General features: G+C 39.3%; 1 protein-coding gene across 3 annotated transcripts; it reads right to left on the bottom strand.

Moving 5' to 3' along the window:
- Nucleotides 1-334: 334 nt before the first annotated feature.
- NDUFAF6 (NADH:ubiquinone oxidoreductase complex assembly factor 6) lies at nucleotides 335-18,010 on the bottom strand. Of its 3 annotated transcripts, XM_053992133.1 has the most exons (9): nucleotides 17,871-18,010; nucleotides 14,321-14,420; nucleotides 13,287-13,409; nucleotides 11,208-11,264; nucleotides 9,540-9,642; nucleotides 6,897-7,030; nucleotides 5,008-5,109; nucleotides 991-1,047; nucleotides 335-489 (listed from the first exon to the last, which is right to left on the bottom strand). In XM_053992133.1, exons 1-9 carry the CDS (start codon nucleotides 18,008-18,010, stop codon nucleotides 361-363), a joined length of 945 nt encoding a protein of 314 aa, XP_053848108.1. In that variant the 3' UTR covers nucleotides 335-360. The 3 variants fall into 3 exon arrangements, with proteins under 3 accessions (XP_053848108.1, XP_053848117.1, XP_053848126.1); XM_053992142.1 differs by lacking the exon at nucleotides 17,871-18,010 and having other exon boundaries at nucleotides 14,317-14,415; XM_053992151.1 differs by lacking the exons at nucleotides 991-1,047; nucleotides 17,871-18,010 and having other exon boundaries at nucleotides 14,317-14,415.
- Nucleotides 18,011-18,278: the final 268 nt, after the last annotated feature.

Raw genomic sequence — 18,278 nt, 5'->3', positions numbered from 1 at the left:
TCTTTTTTCTATTTCCTTTCCTCGGCAAAAAATCAGAACTGTCAGAAGTATCCATTAGCACAGTATTTGTCCAAAAATTCTGTCATACTGCTGTTATTACAGGAAAGACAAGAAAAGCAATCTCAGACAAGAACATATGACTTGGCAGACAAGTGAAAAAGAGATATCAGCCTAATATTCCAAGAAGAAACTTAGCTACTGCCAGCAAGCTGACAGCTACAATTCATGTGCATCTGCTGTTTCCCTGGAACTGCATTTTGCAGAAGTGTGAAGTCAGACACTTCGCAATTCTAGCAAGTTAAGACATTAAAGAAAAAAAACTCAGCACTCTGAATCCATATTAAAATAACCAAACAGACTTTAATATGTTTTTTTCCAAGATCTAATATACAAATACAATGGTAATAATGTACTCTTCTTTTGTAAGCTTGGATGAAATATATTGAAGTCCACTTTCCGCATGCTATATAAATAATCATCTAAAGCAACCTAGAAAAGAAGAAAAAAGCTTAATACACATGGTGCACACAAGTAATTAGGCATTGAGTTTAAAAAGCAGTATGAGAAACTGAATGAGAAACTGCAAAAAAGGCTTGACAGTTTGCCTGTGCTATTAAATGGTAGTGTAATCATCACATTCCAAACATATAAAGTCAAGTTTTGTGAAGAGAAGTATTATCTTTTAGTAGACCAAACACCAAATTATGAAAATAGACAGGTTTTGGGGCTCTTGCATTAGAACAGCAGTCTATGAATAAATAGACATCTTGGATGGAATGATGCAGTTAAAAGAGAGGGATTAGAAGTGTTGATCAAAATTGTAAGGTTCTACAGTCAGGCACACATGATTTCTATGAGTTTTAGGTATTACATCCTCCCAAAATAAGACACGTGAAGTGGTCGTTCACCATGCTTAATTTGAATAATCTTCACAAATTTATCAGCCCAGTCATAAGTCCATCACTTAAAGAGTGTATATATCACACCCACCGTACAGAAAAAAGCAGGATACGCCTTCACAGGAACTTTCTTACTGAAAGATCTAGCCTAAAAGTAAATGGGGTAAGGTGGGAGGGAAAAACAAAACATAAAAAAAAGTACTTATCAGAAGAATTTAGCATTTCTGATTAAACATCAAGTACTTTATATAATGCTTATAGGCAACACACTGTATTACCAGCATTATCCCTTTTTATTTTGACATCCTGAAACTGTAACATTTCATTCCATGAAAGCTGTGTACAAAAGTAGTTACACAACAGTATGTAATACTGGGAGTGGCCTGCAAAAATACTTACATGATTTGACAGACCTCAAGGCTACATACTATAAACCAAGGTACATTAGCATGCCTTGTTCCAACAAAGTCCCAAGCTGCATTTGGTTTAGTAAATACAGTTTAACATTTTTTTTTTCCCCAATAGACAGAAATTGGGGAAAATTCTGGTATGGAAGACCAGAAATGCATTTTTCTGAGTGCATCTTTTTTGGTTCAACGTTGCCATCAGTCCCAGGAGTCCAGTTGTTGTAAATGCTTTGGTTATGTATCTGAGATATTGAAATGATCTCAGTTCCTCAGTATCTACATATGAAAATCTAAAGCATGGCTGCATCAAATCTGCAGTTTAAACTCATGTTCAAGTCAGTACATCTAACAGAGCTGAAAAAGTCTTCCTGTAATGCCTGTCTATTAAAAAATACCTTCTTGTGTTGCCTTTTCTTACAGCCTAAAACAAACTAACTCTCTATAAATACTGATAAGAATGTTTTGAGTTTGTAAAGTTTAGTTTTTCACGGACCTTTCCAGACAACTGAGAAAATGAGCTTGAAACTTTAGGAGGAAAAAATTATCAATCTTTTCAGAAGACAAATTATTTTAAAATGTTGAGACATAATAACACCTATGTGTGTATATCTATTTCTAAAATAGAAAAATGTTCTTCCCTGATCTAATGTTCTGCCCTTCTATTATTAATTGTAATATGAAAAAATAAAGTAGTCTTTATTGACCTTTACAACCCAGAATGGGTCACATGTCATTCAGAAAGCATTTTATCTCCCTTGATAAACTGAGTCCCATAATGATGTAGGACAAGAGACAAATGCAAAAAGCCAAAAGGGAGACCCTTTTTCACAAGAGGAACTGGGGAAGGGGTGCTGAAGAAAAAGAGGGAGAATGTGTAAATGTATTTGTAGGCTTTCAAAGGGAACACTTTGGGGGACCAACAGATCATTTTGCTATATGGTTTTATGCTGATAAAACACACAATTCCTAAGGAAAACTGCAATTTTCATTATCATATTTTGCCACCTGCTGGTCAGCAGTTGCAGTGTCAGGAAGACCTGACCATACTCCAGAAACTTTTTTCTCACGATAAAGGGCCACACGACTACAATATGCTTCACATGACATGGCTGAGACTTCATTCAGCATTTCAGATTTAGGTGTCTTCTGGCTGTGAAATGGGGGTGGTAATTGTTACCCTCATTCTCTAAAATATATGGTTTGTGTAACAAATGCTGAGATAGCTGAAACCTCTCTGCAGGTTTGAACTTTACCCTACCCTGTAATCCCAACTAAAACGAAGGGTAAGTGGTTGTGAAGACCCTCAGGCAAAACAAAATGGTGATTTTATACAGCAGAACAGATGCATTTAAAGGCACCAGCCCATTAGATTCACCTAAGGTCCTGAAACACCCAGCAAATGCTGCCAGCAAAAGCCCATTTCATCCATTAGGCAGAAAGTATCCTGGTCCTTGCATTAACAGAGACCATCTGATTATGAAGGAGGCCAATACACTGTTACTGCTGCCAGCTATGGTCAGTTCAAGTGGTTTGAACACTCTACAGTTCCTGCACTGTCAACAATTCACTGATGATGGGAGACTAGAAGCAAGTATTCAGAGAGGAATTTTTTTATATTTTAATTAAGATTATATGACCCACCCGTTAAAAAACATACAAAGAGGGGAGAAAAATGGGAGAAGTGCCAGGATCAACATTCAGTTGAATAAAATGCTAATGCTGCCCTAATCTGGTTTCTTTGTATTTATAATTTTCTCTTTAGTCTCCAATTACATGATCACATGATTGCATACTTTCCACAGGACCCTCCCAGTGCATAACATGGGTAGGGCTCTAGGAATGAAGTGGGAAGAAAGGAGGCCTGTTCTCTTCAGAAGTTGGTAGGCTCATGTTGGGAACCAGGGGACCAATGCACTATGAATTATCAAATTGCCTGAAAGGTTCTGAAGAACCAAATTCTCTTCCTGCTTCTGTCCCGAAGTTTCCATACAATACCAGAAACCAAATTTAAATATGTGGACAATAAATACACATTATTCATTTTCCATGCCTCCCATCCCTGGTATCAGGCATTTCAGGCCATAGACTTGGCATTTTTCTTAGCCAAAGGCAATGGGTTTTATACACTGTACATTATGGGTTCAAGGGTGGTGAATTTAAAAAAAAAATCAGAGTATTTCAGCTTGAACAAAGATAATTGACAGTTTTGATGCTGTACTTTGTCTCTGTTCCCTGCTTCTAAATGGAATAAACAGTTTTCTTGGGCATGTGACCACAAAAACTGAGACATCAGGTTAAACAACATGAACAGGAATGCCTTAAATATGAATTATAATTAGTGTATGAAAAATAAAGCCGAAGAGTACAAAGGATCATAGAATGGTTTGGGCTGGAAGGGATCATCTGGTTCCAAGCCTCCTGCCATGGGCAGGGACACTTCCCACTAGACCAGGCTGCTCAAATCCCCATCCAACCTGTCCTTGGACACTTACAGGGATAAGGCATCTACAGCTTCTCTGGGCAGCCTGTGCCAGTGTCTCACCACCCTCATAATAAAGAATTCCTTCCTAACATCTAATCTAAACCCACTGTCATTCAGTTTAAAGCCATTTCCCCTTGTCCTTAATGCCCTTGTAAAAAGTCCCTCTCTGGCTTTGTTGGAGGCTCCCTTTAGGTATTGGAGGGCTGTTGTAACATATACACATTATTAACATAAAACAAAAACATTAATCAGCTTAGTAGCCACAGACTGAACAAACCAGGGATGCCACATTTGACTTTCAGAAAAAAGATGAAGGGCTCTCTGATTGCATAAGATATTGTGACCACAGGTAATGTTGTAATTGAATAGTGCAAATGCAGAGATAAATCTGGCATTTCTTTACTGTGAAGTGGTATCTTTCCAGACTACCTTGACTGGAACCACTGGGTGCAATACTCGAAGTGTACATGTACTTGTAGACATAGGAAACTCTTTGTAGTGCTTTGTTTTCCAGCTAGAAGAAGACAAAGCATTGCCAATAAAACATTCTTCTGCTTTTGTACTGTGCACTAGGCAAGCATCTCATAATGCTACTAGAATAAAAGCATGTAAGAAAAAATAGAGTAGGACTCTGCAGTTCTTCAGGGCTCATCATCCACTGTTCCAACCAAACAGACTTTCCTAATTGACTTGGCTGCATGCCAGAAAAGAAATAAACAGAAAGCACCTTTCTCAACATAGCTTTGGGCATGGCTGGTCATGTCAGGGAATGAATCCCCCCCTCCCACACACACGAACCAGCAGTTAAAGGCAACATTCTCTGTTTTCCTGGCAGCCATTCCACTGTGCTGTGAAATACCATATGCAGATGTTCTTTCCATGGTGCTCATCCCATGCTGGCACATAGCTGCATTTATAGAAGTCTACTTAAAGTTTCTCTTCCAGTAATAATTATTTTAGGCAGCATTTATATACATGAAGTTGGACCTGGCTGTGAGTAAACTGTCTCCTGTACATTAAGATAATATTAATACAGAAGTAGTTGTAATATTTGAATCTTTAGCATGGTGGGATTTTTTTTTAATGTAAACTCTCAAAATAATAAAAGGCAAAATATTTGAAATTAAGTATGCAGCTTTAAGTCTTCTAACAACAAATGCTTTGTGAAGACTAGCATCAGTTATGTTTATTTAGATAAATAAAAGGAAAGGAATCTCACATGTTCTAGATGAATATGGGCCTGGCTGGCGATGTCATAAATTACATCTCTCACATTTTTCTCTTGCTTGCCTCTTATGAAATCCTCTTGTGAAACTCCATGCTAGACATAGGAAGGAAAACCAAAATCAAAAAGGAGAAAAAAAAAAACCTCTAAAAATATCAAGTTTCCGTATTTGCTTCTCAAAAACCTGTCCCAGCAACAAAGCTAAGGACTAAAAACTAAAACAGCCTAAGTGTTCTACCACTGCTCTCTCATTTTTTTAATTCCCTTTCTTTTGGTCAGACACTTGGAAAAAAAATCAAGAGAACAAAGAGAACAGTTGGTACAGACTATCTGCACAAGTTTGTTTCCTAAAATTTTGTGGTCAGTAAGATAACAAAGTCAGATTTCAAAGTTTGGGGGATTTAGATCAGTTTAGATAGACAATTTTTAAAACCATAATTGAAGAATCAATATTAAGAGAAGCAAGCCAGTAACAGCTACCACAGAAGCCATGCTGACTTTTGAATCTTGGGATTGGTGTGCACATCCCAGGCTCAGAAAAAAACCAATCAACCAACAAACCATCAAACAAAGCCGTCTCCAAAAACCAACCAACCAACCAACCCCAGAAGCACCAGAAAAAGAGCCCTTCCAAACCCCAACAAGCCAGCTCCAAACTTATTCTTTGACTACAGTGACCAATGTTAAGACAAAATATGGCATATTCAGAATTGCACCAGTTGCCCACTCCTCTCAACAACACTCAGGCATGTGAGAGCTGTATGAAGGTGGGCAGAAAGGTTTCACAGGAGGTACAGACTCAGGAGAATTCCACACTTCTTGCCAGCAGCTGAAACGCTTACAAGACTGTCTGCACAGAAGGGATACAAGCTGTTTTTACAGTTTCACTGCAGAACATCTTCCATGGCAAGGAATGACTGAATTTTCAGGCTATGTTTGAAAAGCTGAAAACCTGGAAGGCCTCCCATAACATGCAGTCCCAGAAGGGCTGCAAGGAGAGTGCAATTCCTTTCTGCAGTCTTAAAACCCTGACATATATTAATATCTACATTTTTTGCAGCTACTTACATTACTAAATTTCCAATCCAAACCTTTAACTCTATTGAAATTATATTCAGAAAATACTAGCACAACCAGCTCAGGCATCACCATAATTGCATACATTTTGGTTAAGTTGAAAAATAACAGCATTAACATTTAAAAATAAAGACTGGAAATTAAGGACTAACAGCTGAGATGCCTACAGATTAACCCATGAAACATTAATGAAAAATTCTGAGCTCTAATCCCATTTTACCTAAACTGAAAGATCTGCTAAATTGCAGTGCAAATTTGAGGTACAGTTTAAATTGGAGGGCTATACCGTCTCCTACAGAAATGTAGGGAATATAGGTCTATAACTGTAAAATATGGAACCACAAAAAACCACAAACCACCAGCACATTATGAAAAGGTAATAAAAAGAAGCACACAAAGTAAAATTCCTCACAGTGCTTCCTTTACGGTGATAGGAAAAGAAAAAAAAAAAAAGAAAAAACCCACACCCAACCCCAAAACACAAACCCCCAGGACCCATTCTGTACATGCATTTTTATATATTATTGGAAAAATTCCTGAAACCTAAAATATTAATACATTTAATAATAACAAACAAACCCCAAAGGGAAATCTAGAGTTTCCTGAAGTTTATTGAAGATCACTGCTCTCACTTCCCAAAAGATATAAAACCATGACAATTAGCAAGCCACAGCAGAATGAGTAAAAATAAAGAAAAAACATACCGTTTATTTCTGGCACAATAAATTAGGATCTCATACCTAGCTTTGAGAAACTATAGTTAGAAAAACTATACTGTTCAATTTCAGACTATCTGCTTCTCTTACCAACATACAAATGTCCATGGGAAGAAAAACCTTTCGTCTCGTACAGTGATACGGAGTTGCTCTTAAACAGGTAACTATGCCTTGTGCCTTCCCAATGTGACTGGCTGCATGGTCAGCATGGATGTCCCTCACACCTAAAATTACAGAAACAATATGTTTAGAAACATGCAGTCAGGCCTTTTGAGAGATACTGTCTTTTCTGATGCCTATCACAGTCATGCTTTAGGAAAGCTAAGTGCATTTGTCCATGATAGAACTCTCCATGTGCATAAACTGCCTTGAGAGCTCATCTCAGAGGTGCAAAACAGCAGGAAAATTCATTCATTTCCACATCCAGGAGCAAGATGCCTCTTGTTGCAGTATCTGCAAATGGTATACTTAGCAGAGCAGCACCTATTCAGATACAACACACTGGTACACAAACTTACATTCATTGGCATATCCTCTCCCAGGACAACAGTATTCCAAGAACTGCTTTTCCTGCCAGAAAGTCATTCAAGTGTGAGATTCCTGACAAGCATTAATGCTTACAGTGTGGCTTCATGATTAGCTGCAACTGATTCATCAGTGTAGTGAAGTCAAAGAGAATGATCCTGTGCTTCACCCCCCCAAACCCATATTTCTGCCCCCTCCCTTGTGCTGTCAGGAGCAATGAGGCAAACTGAATCAGATCACCAAAACAACAGAAAACTAATGTTAGTTACTGCACAGTCACATAACTGTGAGAACTGAAAGAGGGAGATGAGTGGGGCCGAGTAGCACCATCGCTCTTCATGGAAAGATCATACAAGCTTGGCTTAGACTGATTATAAAGCTGAACCAGGATAAAATGAAAATTTAAATTAAAATTTATAAAAACTCTTAACAGAAACATCATTCTACAAAGAAAGAAATGAGGATACAGCAATTACAGATCAATGAGCCTAATTGACATCTGGAAGTAACACCGGGGGTAGCAGATTCACTGCAGAAGCCTGTCTGGGTCTTCAGTGGGTCTCAGAATCCTCTGTGAAAGAGTGACCACACCCACACTAGAGGGACTGATTTTGGCAATGGCAGCAGAAAGCAAAGTGTGGCTTGGAGGAATCAACGGATATTATTTACTAACTACTTAGGTAATTAGTTAGAGAGCACAAATATTATTATTTTTAAATGACAGGAGTTGAGAGAAAGTATCAGGACCTCAGATGACAGGATTACCAGCCAAAATGACCTTGACAAAAGAAATAACCTGCAATCAGCAAGAATAAAACAGCACTAGGACTGGGAGAGTACACAATGGGAGAGATACAACAGGAGACTGGTCAGGAATAAGAGTCTAAAAAGCACAAGAAATTTAGCAAACATGACCTGAATGAAACCAGGTCCACCTAGTCTAGAAAACACTGCTGATGGGCAACACCGAGAAAGGGGCTGTATTTGATTTGTTTCTCAATTTGTGAGGAAAAATTAATAACAAAAGTTAACTGTTTAATACGCAGTGAAGGAGACTTTTGCTTAGGTATTTTGTTACCTTTGTATATTTAAGAGAAGTTAAATATGACAATAGAACGCTTAGAATATCCAGAGTCTCCATACAGATTTTCAAAGACAGTTTTATCTGATTTGTACGAGTGAGTGATCCAAGCATGACTGAACTTATTCAGGATTTCTCAGAATGGAAGACACTGAAATTTCTCATACTCCTACATTTCTTCAGTAAGAGGTTCAGAAAGACATTTGCAACATTTCACCGATTTCCTACTGAGGAAGCAAACATCAGATATTAAGAAATAAGTTCCTCAATTCTTCCAAAGAATGTACTCACCATCTCTCTCTTTTTACTTCTCTTTTTTTCTATTTTTTTTTAATTTTAACATCAGTATTTGCCTTTGATCAGATTAGTCTAATAAGCAAGAGGAAAATATTGCTACTACAATACTAAACACTAAATAATAATAATATTTTTCACCCTTTTTTTCAATCAGAGCTCATATTAGGAATACTTCCATAATGCATCAGACACCTATATGAAAATTACCCTTTTCTTCACTACAAATGAACAGTTCTTTCCCAATCTGTGGTTCTTACACTAGACATGACACAGACAGTAGCTCTTGATCACAGGGATCATCTTTGTTGCATTTCTTTCTAGCTCTTCAATTACTGATAGTTAACCTACTTCTAGGAAGAGGAGAGGATTCAGACCCAAATTTACAACACTACCAAAGGAAGTTTATAGGTTGGAAAGCTGGCTGTTTCAAGATAATCAGTGTCCATCACTGCAATATAGAACAACAGCTGCAGGATATCTACAGCACTTTGTATTCTGACAAGTAGGACAATCAAAACACAGTGAAGAGCTGAATCTTCCACAATCTGTAAGAGGAGCAAGAACAGAGAAAACAAAGGAACAAAGAACAGTAGGAAATTGCACTTCAGTGAGCTCTGCACTGAGCAGCTTCCAAGGAAAGCACAGAGTTCTAGGAGAGCTGCAGTACAATTCCACATTTATAGTTCAGCATTCAAAAGATATCTGAAGCTCTACCTAGGACAACTTTTACTGAAATCAAACTCCAGTGGGAAAAGAAAGGCCTTTTTGAAATATTAGTAAATATTGTACTTGCACTAATGCGTCAAACCTAGAAAGGGGAAAACACCTACCCAGCGTTTCCAAGGTGAGGTACAAGAGAGCACTCTGAGTGTTCTCAGCGTATGTTTCGAGCTCCTGGATGTTACGGTACGCCCTATCATCCAAATTCTTCTCCTGGAACATAAACACGGAGCTTCAGTAGAACGCAAACATAACTGCTGTTCCTACAGGCTTATTACTACAGTCATGTCAATCCAGTGCACTACTGAAAACAAAAAGGACAAAATTGAGAGACAGAGAGAGAGTATAAACTCAGATAGAAGCAGTCATTAAAGCTCATAATAGCAAGCCTAACAAATAACTATGCTCAACTGCAGCCAAGGAGCAAATACAACCTTCTGCAATAATATGAAATTAGAATTCTCCATAAAAAAAGAAACAGCAAAACCAAAACATTATATGGTATTCTTACATTATAGGGTTGTCAATTTTAATATTTAATTTGCATGTGAAGCAGAGAGAAATTTAGATAAATAGGAATGTATTTTTTAAAAACATAATATAATTTATGAAATGCACAGAAGTGTTAAAGTCATGTGAAAAGCTCTATGATTCACAGAATCATAGAATGGTTTGGGTTGGAAGGGACTTTAAAGATCATCTAGCTCCAAGTTCTCTGCCATGGACGTGAAAACCTTCTACCAGACCAGGTGCTCAGAGGTCCACCCAACCTCTGAACACCTCATAGAGAGCGCACAAACTTTGTTGTCCATCCCCACAGTAAACAATTTCTTTCTCAGAATCTAAACATACCCTTCTTCATCTCAAGGCCATTCTCCCTTGTCCTATCACTACATGCCCTTATCAAAAGTCCCTCTCCAGCTCTTGTAAGCCCCTTCTAGGTACTGGAAGACGCTCTAAGGTCTCCCCAGAGCCTTCCCTTCCCCAAATCTCTCAGCCTTTCTTCAGAGGAGAGGTGTTCCAGCCCTCTGAACAACTTATTGTTGATAATAAATAATACACCCAAAATAATGAAATACACCCAAAACTATAACATCCTCCAGCATTCCTCCTGTCCTAGTGGTTTCTGTTGAAACATACCACTCTTAAAGACTAAAAAAGGCTTAACATTAAGAAAGTCTGAAATCTTTCATAGTAATGACCCTCTGCAAGTAACTGACCATCAATCTGGTCAATTCATAGCTTCACGAGACGCTTACTTTAGCAGCAAATTTAGCTTAGGAGATTCCTGCACTCTGCTTTTCATTCTTGTCCTTGTGTCAGAGTGTAGCAACATTACTGTGCCAGTGAAGTTCTTAAGCTTGTTTTTTCCCAGGAAAAATGGTGGCTATTTTAAACTTCATGTAATTGATTGCTTCAGTTTACACCACTGCTTAGAAAAAACTCCACAGCCATGATAAGGAGTAGCATGAAAGTGTGGCAGAAGGGTTCAGATAGGTCATTTAATTTTTGAGATTTTTATATCCACAAACTACATCAATTTAAGACAAAAATAAACAAAGGATTCTATTAGCATTTTTGCCAGAAAGAATAGAAACAATGAAGAGCAGCATCAAGGAAGAATTTTTAAAAATGTAGCAGTATCATTTTTAAAGAGAAATACTACCGTCTGGAAAATTACATAAGCTTTTGTTTTACATGCAAACCTATAAAAATAAGGAAAAGAAAATCCAAATATGACTAAAGTTAGAATCAGACTCTGAAGGGTAAATACTTACTCTTTCATCTATGATCTTTGTGAACCACATTTTAGTCAGGTTATGCCTCTTGACAGCCTGAAAATTATTAAATAAAACCTCCACGTTAATATATACAAAGTGATGGTAGTACTGCATTCCGAAGGCTGAAATACATTTTAGGTATTTAATACAAGAATTGTATTCACTGGGTTAAATCAAAGTGGTAAGTCAGTGGAAAATGAGAATCTTCTTCAAATGCAAAAATTTTCAACTGGCATTTACTGCAACTAGCTGCATACAGAAAATGAAATACCAGACATCACGCCAGCAAACTAAAAGCATTTCTTTAAAAATGTCTATAAAATTAATTTATTCTTGGAGTCATATGTTCCCACAAAATATTTGCAGATAACTATGTTCACTTTCCAAAAAGAACAAAGGTTCCTCCATTGTCTAGCAATAAAAATATTTCCCCTGTAAATTCTCAAGAAAATGTCAGTACAACATACCAATACATACTGTAAAGACATAATGCTAACAAAGCAATACAATTAATATTATGGGTTTGTTTAAAAAAATATCGCACAGCATCTCATATTCACGCATTCTTCTTTTGGTTCTTGTCTTATATTTGACTTCCTTCCTGTGCCATTTCATTCTATCATCTTACCTTCAATCCTCTTAATTCCATACTTTGAATTTTTCAGAACACATTTTCAGAAAGGCTACAACCACACGTAAAAACATCTATAAACAAAATTTACGGAGCAGATTTCTCACAATTTAGTCCTTATTGCTCACTTTCAACTTCTTCTTCATATCCATCATATTAGTACGTATTTTTTCAAGGTTTGACAAGACCAGATCTCGTTGATTCTATAAATTCTGCTTGAGACAGTACTTGGTATATGAAAAAGCAAATTTTAAGTTATAACTACAAATGTCAGTTTTTAGTCTCACTTGTTCGTCTCAAGAATCATTTTGTAAATGAAAACCTTGAAATACTAACAGGTCAAGACTTAAAGGACCAAACTCAACTATGCTAAATTACCCAATTTGTACATTACATCCATTCAAACACATGGGTCCTCATTTCTCCAAAGTCTGAAAAAATTGGCTTCTTCCACAGAAATGAACAGAGAATTAGGTCTCACTTTCCACACATTCAAAATAAAGAGAAAAGATCACGCATCATACAGTTGCTGTGTAAGTTTATTATAGTCACCAAGAGCTGAGCTATTAGTAATCCTAGAAATACTATTAAAGGCTATTTATTTTCTTTACTAGTGCATAAAAATTTGGATCCCAAATGCAAGTGTTCTGGGATATACAAAACTTCAGGAACACATTTAAATATCATAACATACATTTATTCTGGAAAACCACACTGTCCTCATATAAACTCAACAGCAACAAAGGAATATACATAGAATATGCTGTGCAAAGACACATTAATTCTATTAACAGCTCTGCAGTACTTGTGAGTTCAGGTGTCTTTCCAAATCCTTTTTCTGTAAGAATTGCAATGACATTCTTGGACATTTGTGAAGTCATGGGCTTCAAATAGGTCACTCTTGGGGTATTTGCTGAAATATGGAAATAAAATCCCATCTTGACTGCAAAAGTCACCAAGTCACATTGAATTGTTAGTTCACTCCAGTGTTCTGCAGTGCTCAGAGCTATCAGAGCTCCTAAAAATACTTTCTGAATTATTTTTCATCATCTTATTTTGCAAGCAGTTTTGTTTGGATTGTATTATATTGGTCTTCCTTTATAGGAATCATACCTGAGGTGAAATCTCACCAAAGACCATTCTTCTTCCACTTCAAAACCAATTTTCTGTTCTGTGAGAAAGGAATACATCTGGCATTCTTAGCTACTGGAGAGGGTTGCAATTGGTATCCCAGAGTCAGAATTACTTCTATCTGAATACTCTACTGGTTTTGGCTGGGATAGAGTTAATTTTCTTCACAGCACTTTTATGGCGCTGTGTTCTGGATTTGTGCTGGAAAAAGTGTTGTTGGTTAGAATGGATGCAGCACAGCACACACAAAATACTGACATTACCTCCCACAGTAATATTAAAGCCAATTTTAGGACAAGAAAGGTATATTTTACCCTCCACAGCTCTGTAGCAACGGGCTGATGTGGTGGGTTATCACTGTATATGTCCTCCACAGCATCCCTCCAGAACTGCATCCGCATCAAACCTGTCATCTTCTGAGTTATGGAGTCTTTAATCTGGAAAGGATACATCTGGAGTGAAATTCAGTGTCCTTAGGACACTTAGCCTATCTATGCTGAAAAGACAGACACAGAGCACAGTCAAACTCAGCAGAGAAAGAGCTCAGTTCTGAATTGATATTTATTCCTCATAAAGCTTAGGAACACTACACAGAGCAAATAAAAAAATCTTCACCACAACCTGATTTAAAAACCCACAGAGATTAAGTGCTGGGCAACCCTCACTTTAGCTTTCTTCCCTGAAGGAATAAAAGCAGTGGTGACAGCAGCGAGGGAGGACACACCATGGGTTGCCAGAAGCACAGCCTACAGAAGCTGGTCAGGGGTTTTGCCTGGTCAGCTCATTTTCTGGATCACTCCTTTCTGGCAAGCACTGCCAACTTTCCTGGTTGCACTGGCAGTTTCTGGCCACCTCGCAAATTGGAGAGACTCCTCTCCCACAGCTCTCTAATAACAAACTTCCCTCCTGCAGCCTTTTCGTCACCTTGCTTCTCCCAACAAAGACTTGGTCCTGATTATAGCATCCCGTTTTTTGACCAACCTTCTACAGTTAGGATTTAGCTGCACTTTACCCATTAACTGCATGTGAAACCAGGATTTAGATGCAATCACATAACAGTATCAAGAACCACTGACTGTTTACTATAATTTGATTTTAAAATGCATAAAGAAAAAAGTCATAAAAAACTATACACATAAACAAAATAATAGGGCAGGCTGGGTCGTTTCCATGGGCCATTCAAAACTGGAGGTTTTTACTGCACTATTTATTCATGGCCCTTGACTGTATAAAAGTTGACCTTGGCAAAACACCACCAATTACAGAAAGAGTACTTACAAGTGTAATTTGGAATATCAAAATTGTTATTTTAAATTTCCAGAATTCACAAATGTATTTTAATACCTGCCTGAGCCAGTTCCACATTAAAGGCTCTCAAGGCAAAAGCAGAGGTTCGAGATTCCACAGGCAACAGCAGAGAACACAGAAACCCTTCATAGTCACGCTTCCTATAAAAGAATCAAAATGCACATTTGTTATTTATAGCTCTAAGTCAATTGGATGTGCTATTCCTTAGCACTAAACTCCTGAAAGGGTTGCAGTAAGTTATAGCTCAAAACTCTGACTTTGCAGAAGTAGCAGCTTTTAGGCTTGTTTTAAAGTAAGACTAACTCCAAGTGAGAGGGCAGGCTGTCTGAACTCTCAGTGCACGTCTGAAATCTACATCTCAAGATATCTGGCTAAAGGCATGGAGCAAGGCTGCGGCAGAACTGCAAACAGAATCCAGACTGTCCGACTTGCAGATTTCTGTTCCAAACACGAAACCACATTTCTTTAAAAGACTGTGCTTTGGAGCTTGGCAGAATAGTGCTTGATTAAGTTTTTGTTTACTGGCAACTATATTCAAAAACCTCTGGGAGTTGGCAGTTTCACTGCAGGTAACTCCTTGCCAACCTGGAGTGATGTGCCTTCGTTTGGCCACGTGGGTGTGCCACAAAATTAAAAACACAGTGCTCAGAATCATGAACTACAAAATCACTCCAGCTAACAAAAACACCTGACCACCTTTGAAAAGCTAAACTGCTTGTTTTGAACAACATTTTTGTGTACTTTCTGATAAGCCTGAAACCTGACTCTTCCTTAGAACAAGACAAACTCCCAAGTTTGGCCTGGAGAGTGGAGAAAGCAGGTTGTCAAGGAAAACACATGTACTCATTTTCATTAAGTTTGCTGTTCTTGCATGTACTCATATTTCTTTTGAATATGATCTTAAATAAAAAGCCAAACTAAACCCAAGGGTTATTAGGGTTGCTACTTTTAGCATCAAACAAAAAGGAAGTGAAGTTTAACAGAGATGCTTAACCCTACAGTACACAGCAGCTGAAAACTAGCAAATGCTTTGTTTCCACAACTGTTGTCAGACTCTTTTAGACCTTGATGCAAATACAGAAATATCAACCAAAAAAAAAATTTACATTTTTGAGCTGTAGTAGGCTTTAAAGGACACATTCATAATACAGAACAGATACATTAAACCTCCCTCAGTTAAGACACTTTTTGAAAAGTATTATCAGCTCAAAACCTAGTATTTTTTTCCAGATTAATTGTAGAAATACCCATTATTGTCCACCCTAGACAGAGCTGCATGGTTTACAGCCACATTTTCCCAGTTCCAGTCTGTCTGTGTTGTTCACACAACCCAGAACCACCTCTACTTTCAGAAAGGAAGCAAAGAAATACGTTACACAAACTACACAGCAACACAACAGAGAAAATTGTCTTCCCTCTGGTAATGCTGTTGACATGGTGGGGTTTTGGTTGTTTTTTTTTTCAGTTATTCCAAGCTTAAAAATTTAGCGCAGCAAATCCATTACGCCTCAGTAAAATAAAATTGATATTGCTGTAGATCATGTTCCACCCCAACCTTCTTCATGTATTAGTGTAAGGAATGTAGAAAGGAGGGAATGACCTTAAGTCAAGTATTGAGTTTTTTGATAAATAATTGAATTTTTTAAAATAAGTATGAGCTTATATATGAACCCACAGACAGAAGAAAAATTAGTAATGGTCATAACTGGACTTTCCATATAATGAATTTATAATAAAGCTATCAATCCACAAGCTTGTCTTTGAGAACAGGCATCCTTGACAGTAAAAGACATAAAACATACCCAGAAGGAAAACATTTTTTAGTCAAATAGCTTGAAGTGAGTTTAGTTGTTTAAGAAAAAGGAAGACTGAAGAGAAAAAGCATCTTCCATATTGCAAAAACAAACATACATTATTAAAGCACAACTCAGTTGTATTTCCTAATGTGCTGGAGAATCAAATTCAGCAATAGGGAGTTGCTGACACTTGCATAGCCCCAAGTGTTTTATTTCTGTTTGAATAACAATTCCTTCCACTTCTTTTTGTAGTTATTATTTCCATGCAATAGCTGAACTACTGGGAACAGCAGCTTCAATTAAATAATGCCAAAAGCATAACCACCTTTCATTTTACTATTCTGAATGCTTATATATTTTTCTAATTAGTCCTTTTATCATTTAACAAAAATGCATATAAAAAAAAGTATTAATTCAACCATCTCATTGGAATCTAACTATTCTGTTCACAATTGCTTGTTACTGGAAACATTTCACCTGCAGATGTTAACTTTACCTGTATATTGGCTGTACACACAGCCTCTGGTCTCCTGAGTATCAGGGAAACAAATCCTGGGTAGAATGACTAGGAAAAGAAAGCTGTATTCTGAAAATCATGAAAAATGCAATGTGGCTATCCATTCTGGTGTATATGTACAGCTCAGCTTCTTGGTGTTGCACTGAACATTTAAGATTGTCCCATTTCTTTCCCTCGGTTTTCCTACCTCAGACATTACTGCAGACCACACACACCTTTCTGTCTTTTTACAAGCACCAGTTTGAAGAAGATAATCCTGTTCCACTCTTTCTATACACACATGGAACCCTCCTCCCAGCTTTTGTCAATCATCTGGAACAACAGTATCCAAAGAGAAATTACCTAGGTCTTTACTAAGAGACTTGTTTAACATCTTACTTTACAAAGAACTGAATTCCTGGGAACTCCAAAGCAGCCAAGGGGCCCTACACATTGTTTACGGCCCAGAATCCAAGAACAAAAAGTGACCTGACCTCGAAGTGTCTGATTGCACTCCTGCTCCTCTTAGAGCATTTTGGTTTTGACAAAAAAAAAAAAAAAAAAAAAAAAAAAAAAAGCTTTGGAAACATAGCCTTCCTCTTGCGTTTAGGACAGAGAAGGTACTGAGCTGCTCCAGCTCCAGCTGTCAGATGTCCTTTGGCCCATTTTTCCAAGGAGCACTCAGGAAGCATGGCTAGTTCTCAGTAGCCAAGATCTGAAAACACCCAATGTTTTTAAACATCCACTTCGGTGATTTCGCTCTCCAAAACACCGATACAAGGAAACAAGAACGTTCAGTACTTCTGAAGAAACGCAGCCACGAAGGGCCGGGAGGAGGGGGAGGGTATCGCCGTGGGAGGCTGCTCAGGAAGGTGGTGGGAGAGCGTCCCTCTTTGGGCACATTCAACACCGCCTGGACACGTTCCTGTGTAGCCTGCTCTAGGTGACCCTGCCTGGGCGGGGGTTTGGACCGGGTATCTCCAAAGGTCCCTTCCAACACAAACTAATCAGTGATTCTGTGTGCAGGCTGAATCATTCACACAGCCTAAATATGCGCCGGGCTTCCATGCTCCCGACACGGCGTGGTCCCGCCGGCCCACCGCCGCCGGCCACACGGGCTATTTTCGGGGGCAGGAGAGCCCGAGGGCGCAGTGGGCAATCCCAGTCATCCTTTCCGGGAACTCGTCAGCGTTCCCGTCGGGTGGGAAGCGCTGCCGAGCTTTCCCAGGCCGGACTCGCCGCCCCGCTCTGCGGAGCGCGCACCCCCGCGCCTGGAGCCCTCCGCGGCGGGCACTCACCGCACCAGCTCGGCACAGTACTGCACCGCTCCTCCGGCCGCCGGGCCGCTCCAGCCCGCCGCCGCCGTCCGAGCGCCGAGCGCCGGCGGCCGCGCCAGGCGGCGACCGATCGCACCGCGCCGCAGCGCTGCCCGCGCCATGGCGCCCGCCATGGCCGTGGCTCCGCCGCGCCGCCCCGCCCCGCCCCGCGCCGCGCGCGGGCCGCCGGCAGGGGGCGCCCGCGCCGCCGGCAGGGGGCGCCCGCGGCCGGGACGCTGCGGGGGCGCGCGGGCCTTTGTGCGCTGCGGATGGCGCCCGGCACGGGCCGCCCGCGCCTCGGCCTCCAGCGCCTCCCGAGGCTCCTCCGGCACAGTGGCTGGAAAAGGCCCAGCGGAAAAGGAGCTCGGGGTGTTGGTCGGCAGCTGGCTG

Source organism: Vidua macroura, chromosome 1 (genome assembly GCF_024509145.1).
Source record: "Vidua macroura isolate BioBank_ID:100142 chromosome 1, ASM2450914v1, whole genome shotgun sequence".
Classification (NCBI taxonomy): domain Eukaryota; kingdom Metazoa; phylum Chordata; class Aves; order Passeriformes; family Viduidae; genus Vidua; species Vidua macroura.
This window is presented reverse-complemented; position numbering and strand designations above follow the sequence as displayed.

Coding starts and splice junctions, on each gene's coding strand:
- NDUFAF6 (XM_053992133.1), bottom strand. CDS start 18,010: ATGGCGCGGGCAGCGCTGCGGCGCGGTGCGATCGGTCGCCGCCTGGCG. Junction 13,410..14,320: donor TTAATGTGGAACTGGCTCAG/GCAGGTATTAAA, acceptor TATCCTTTCCAG/ATTAAAGACTCCATAACTCA. Junction 1,048..5,007: donor CCCATATTCATCTAGAACAT/GTGAGATTCCTT, acceptor ATTTACTTTTAG/GCTAGATCTTTCAGTAAGAA.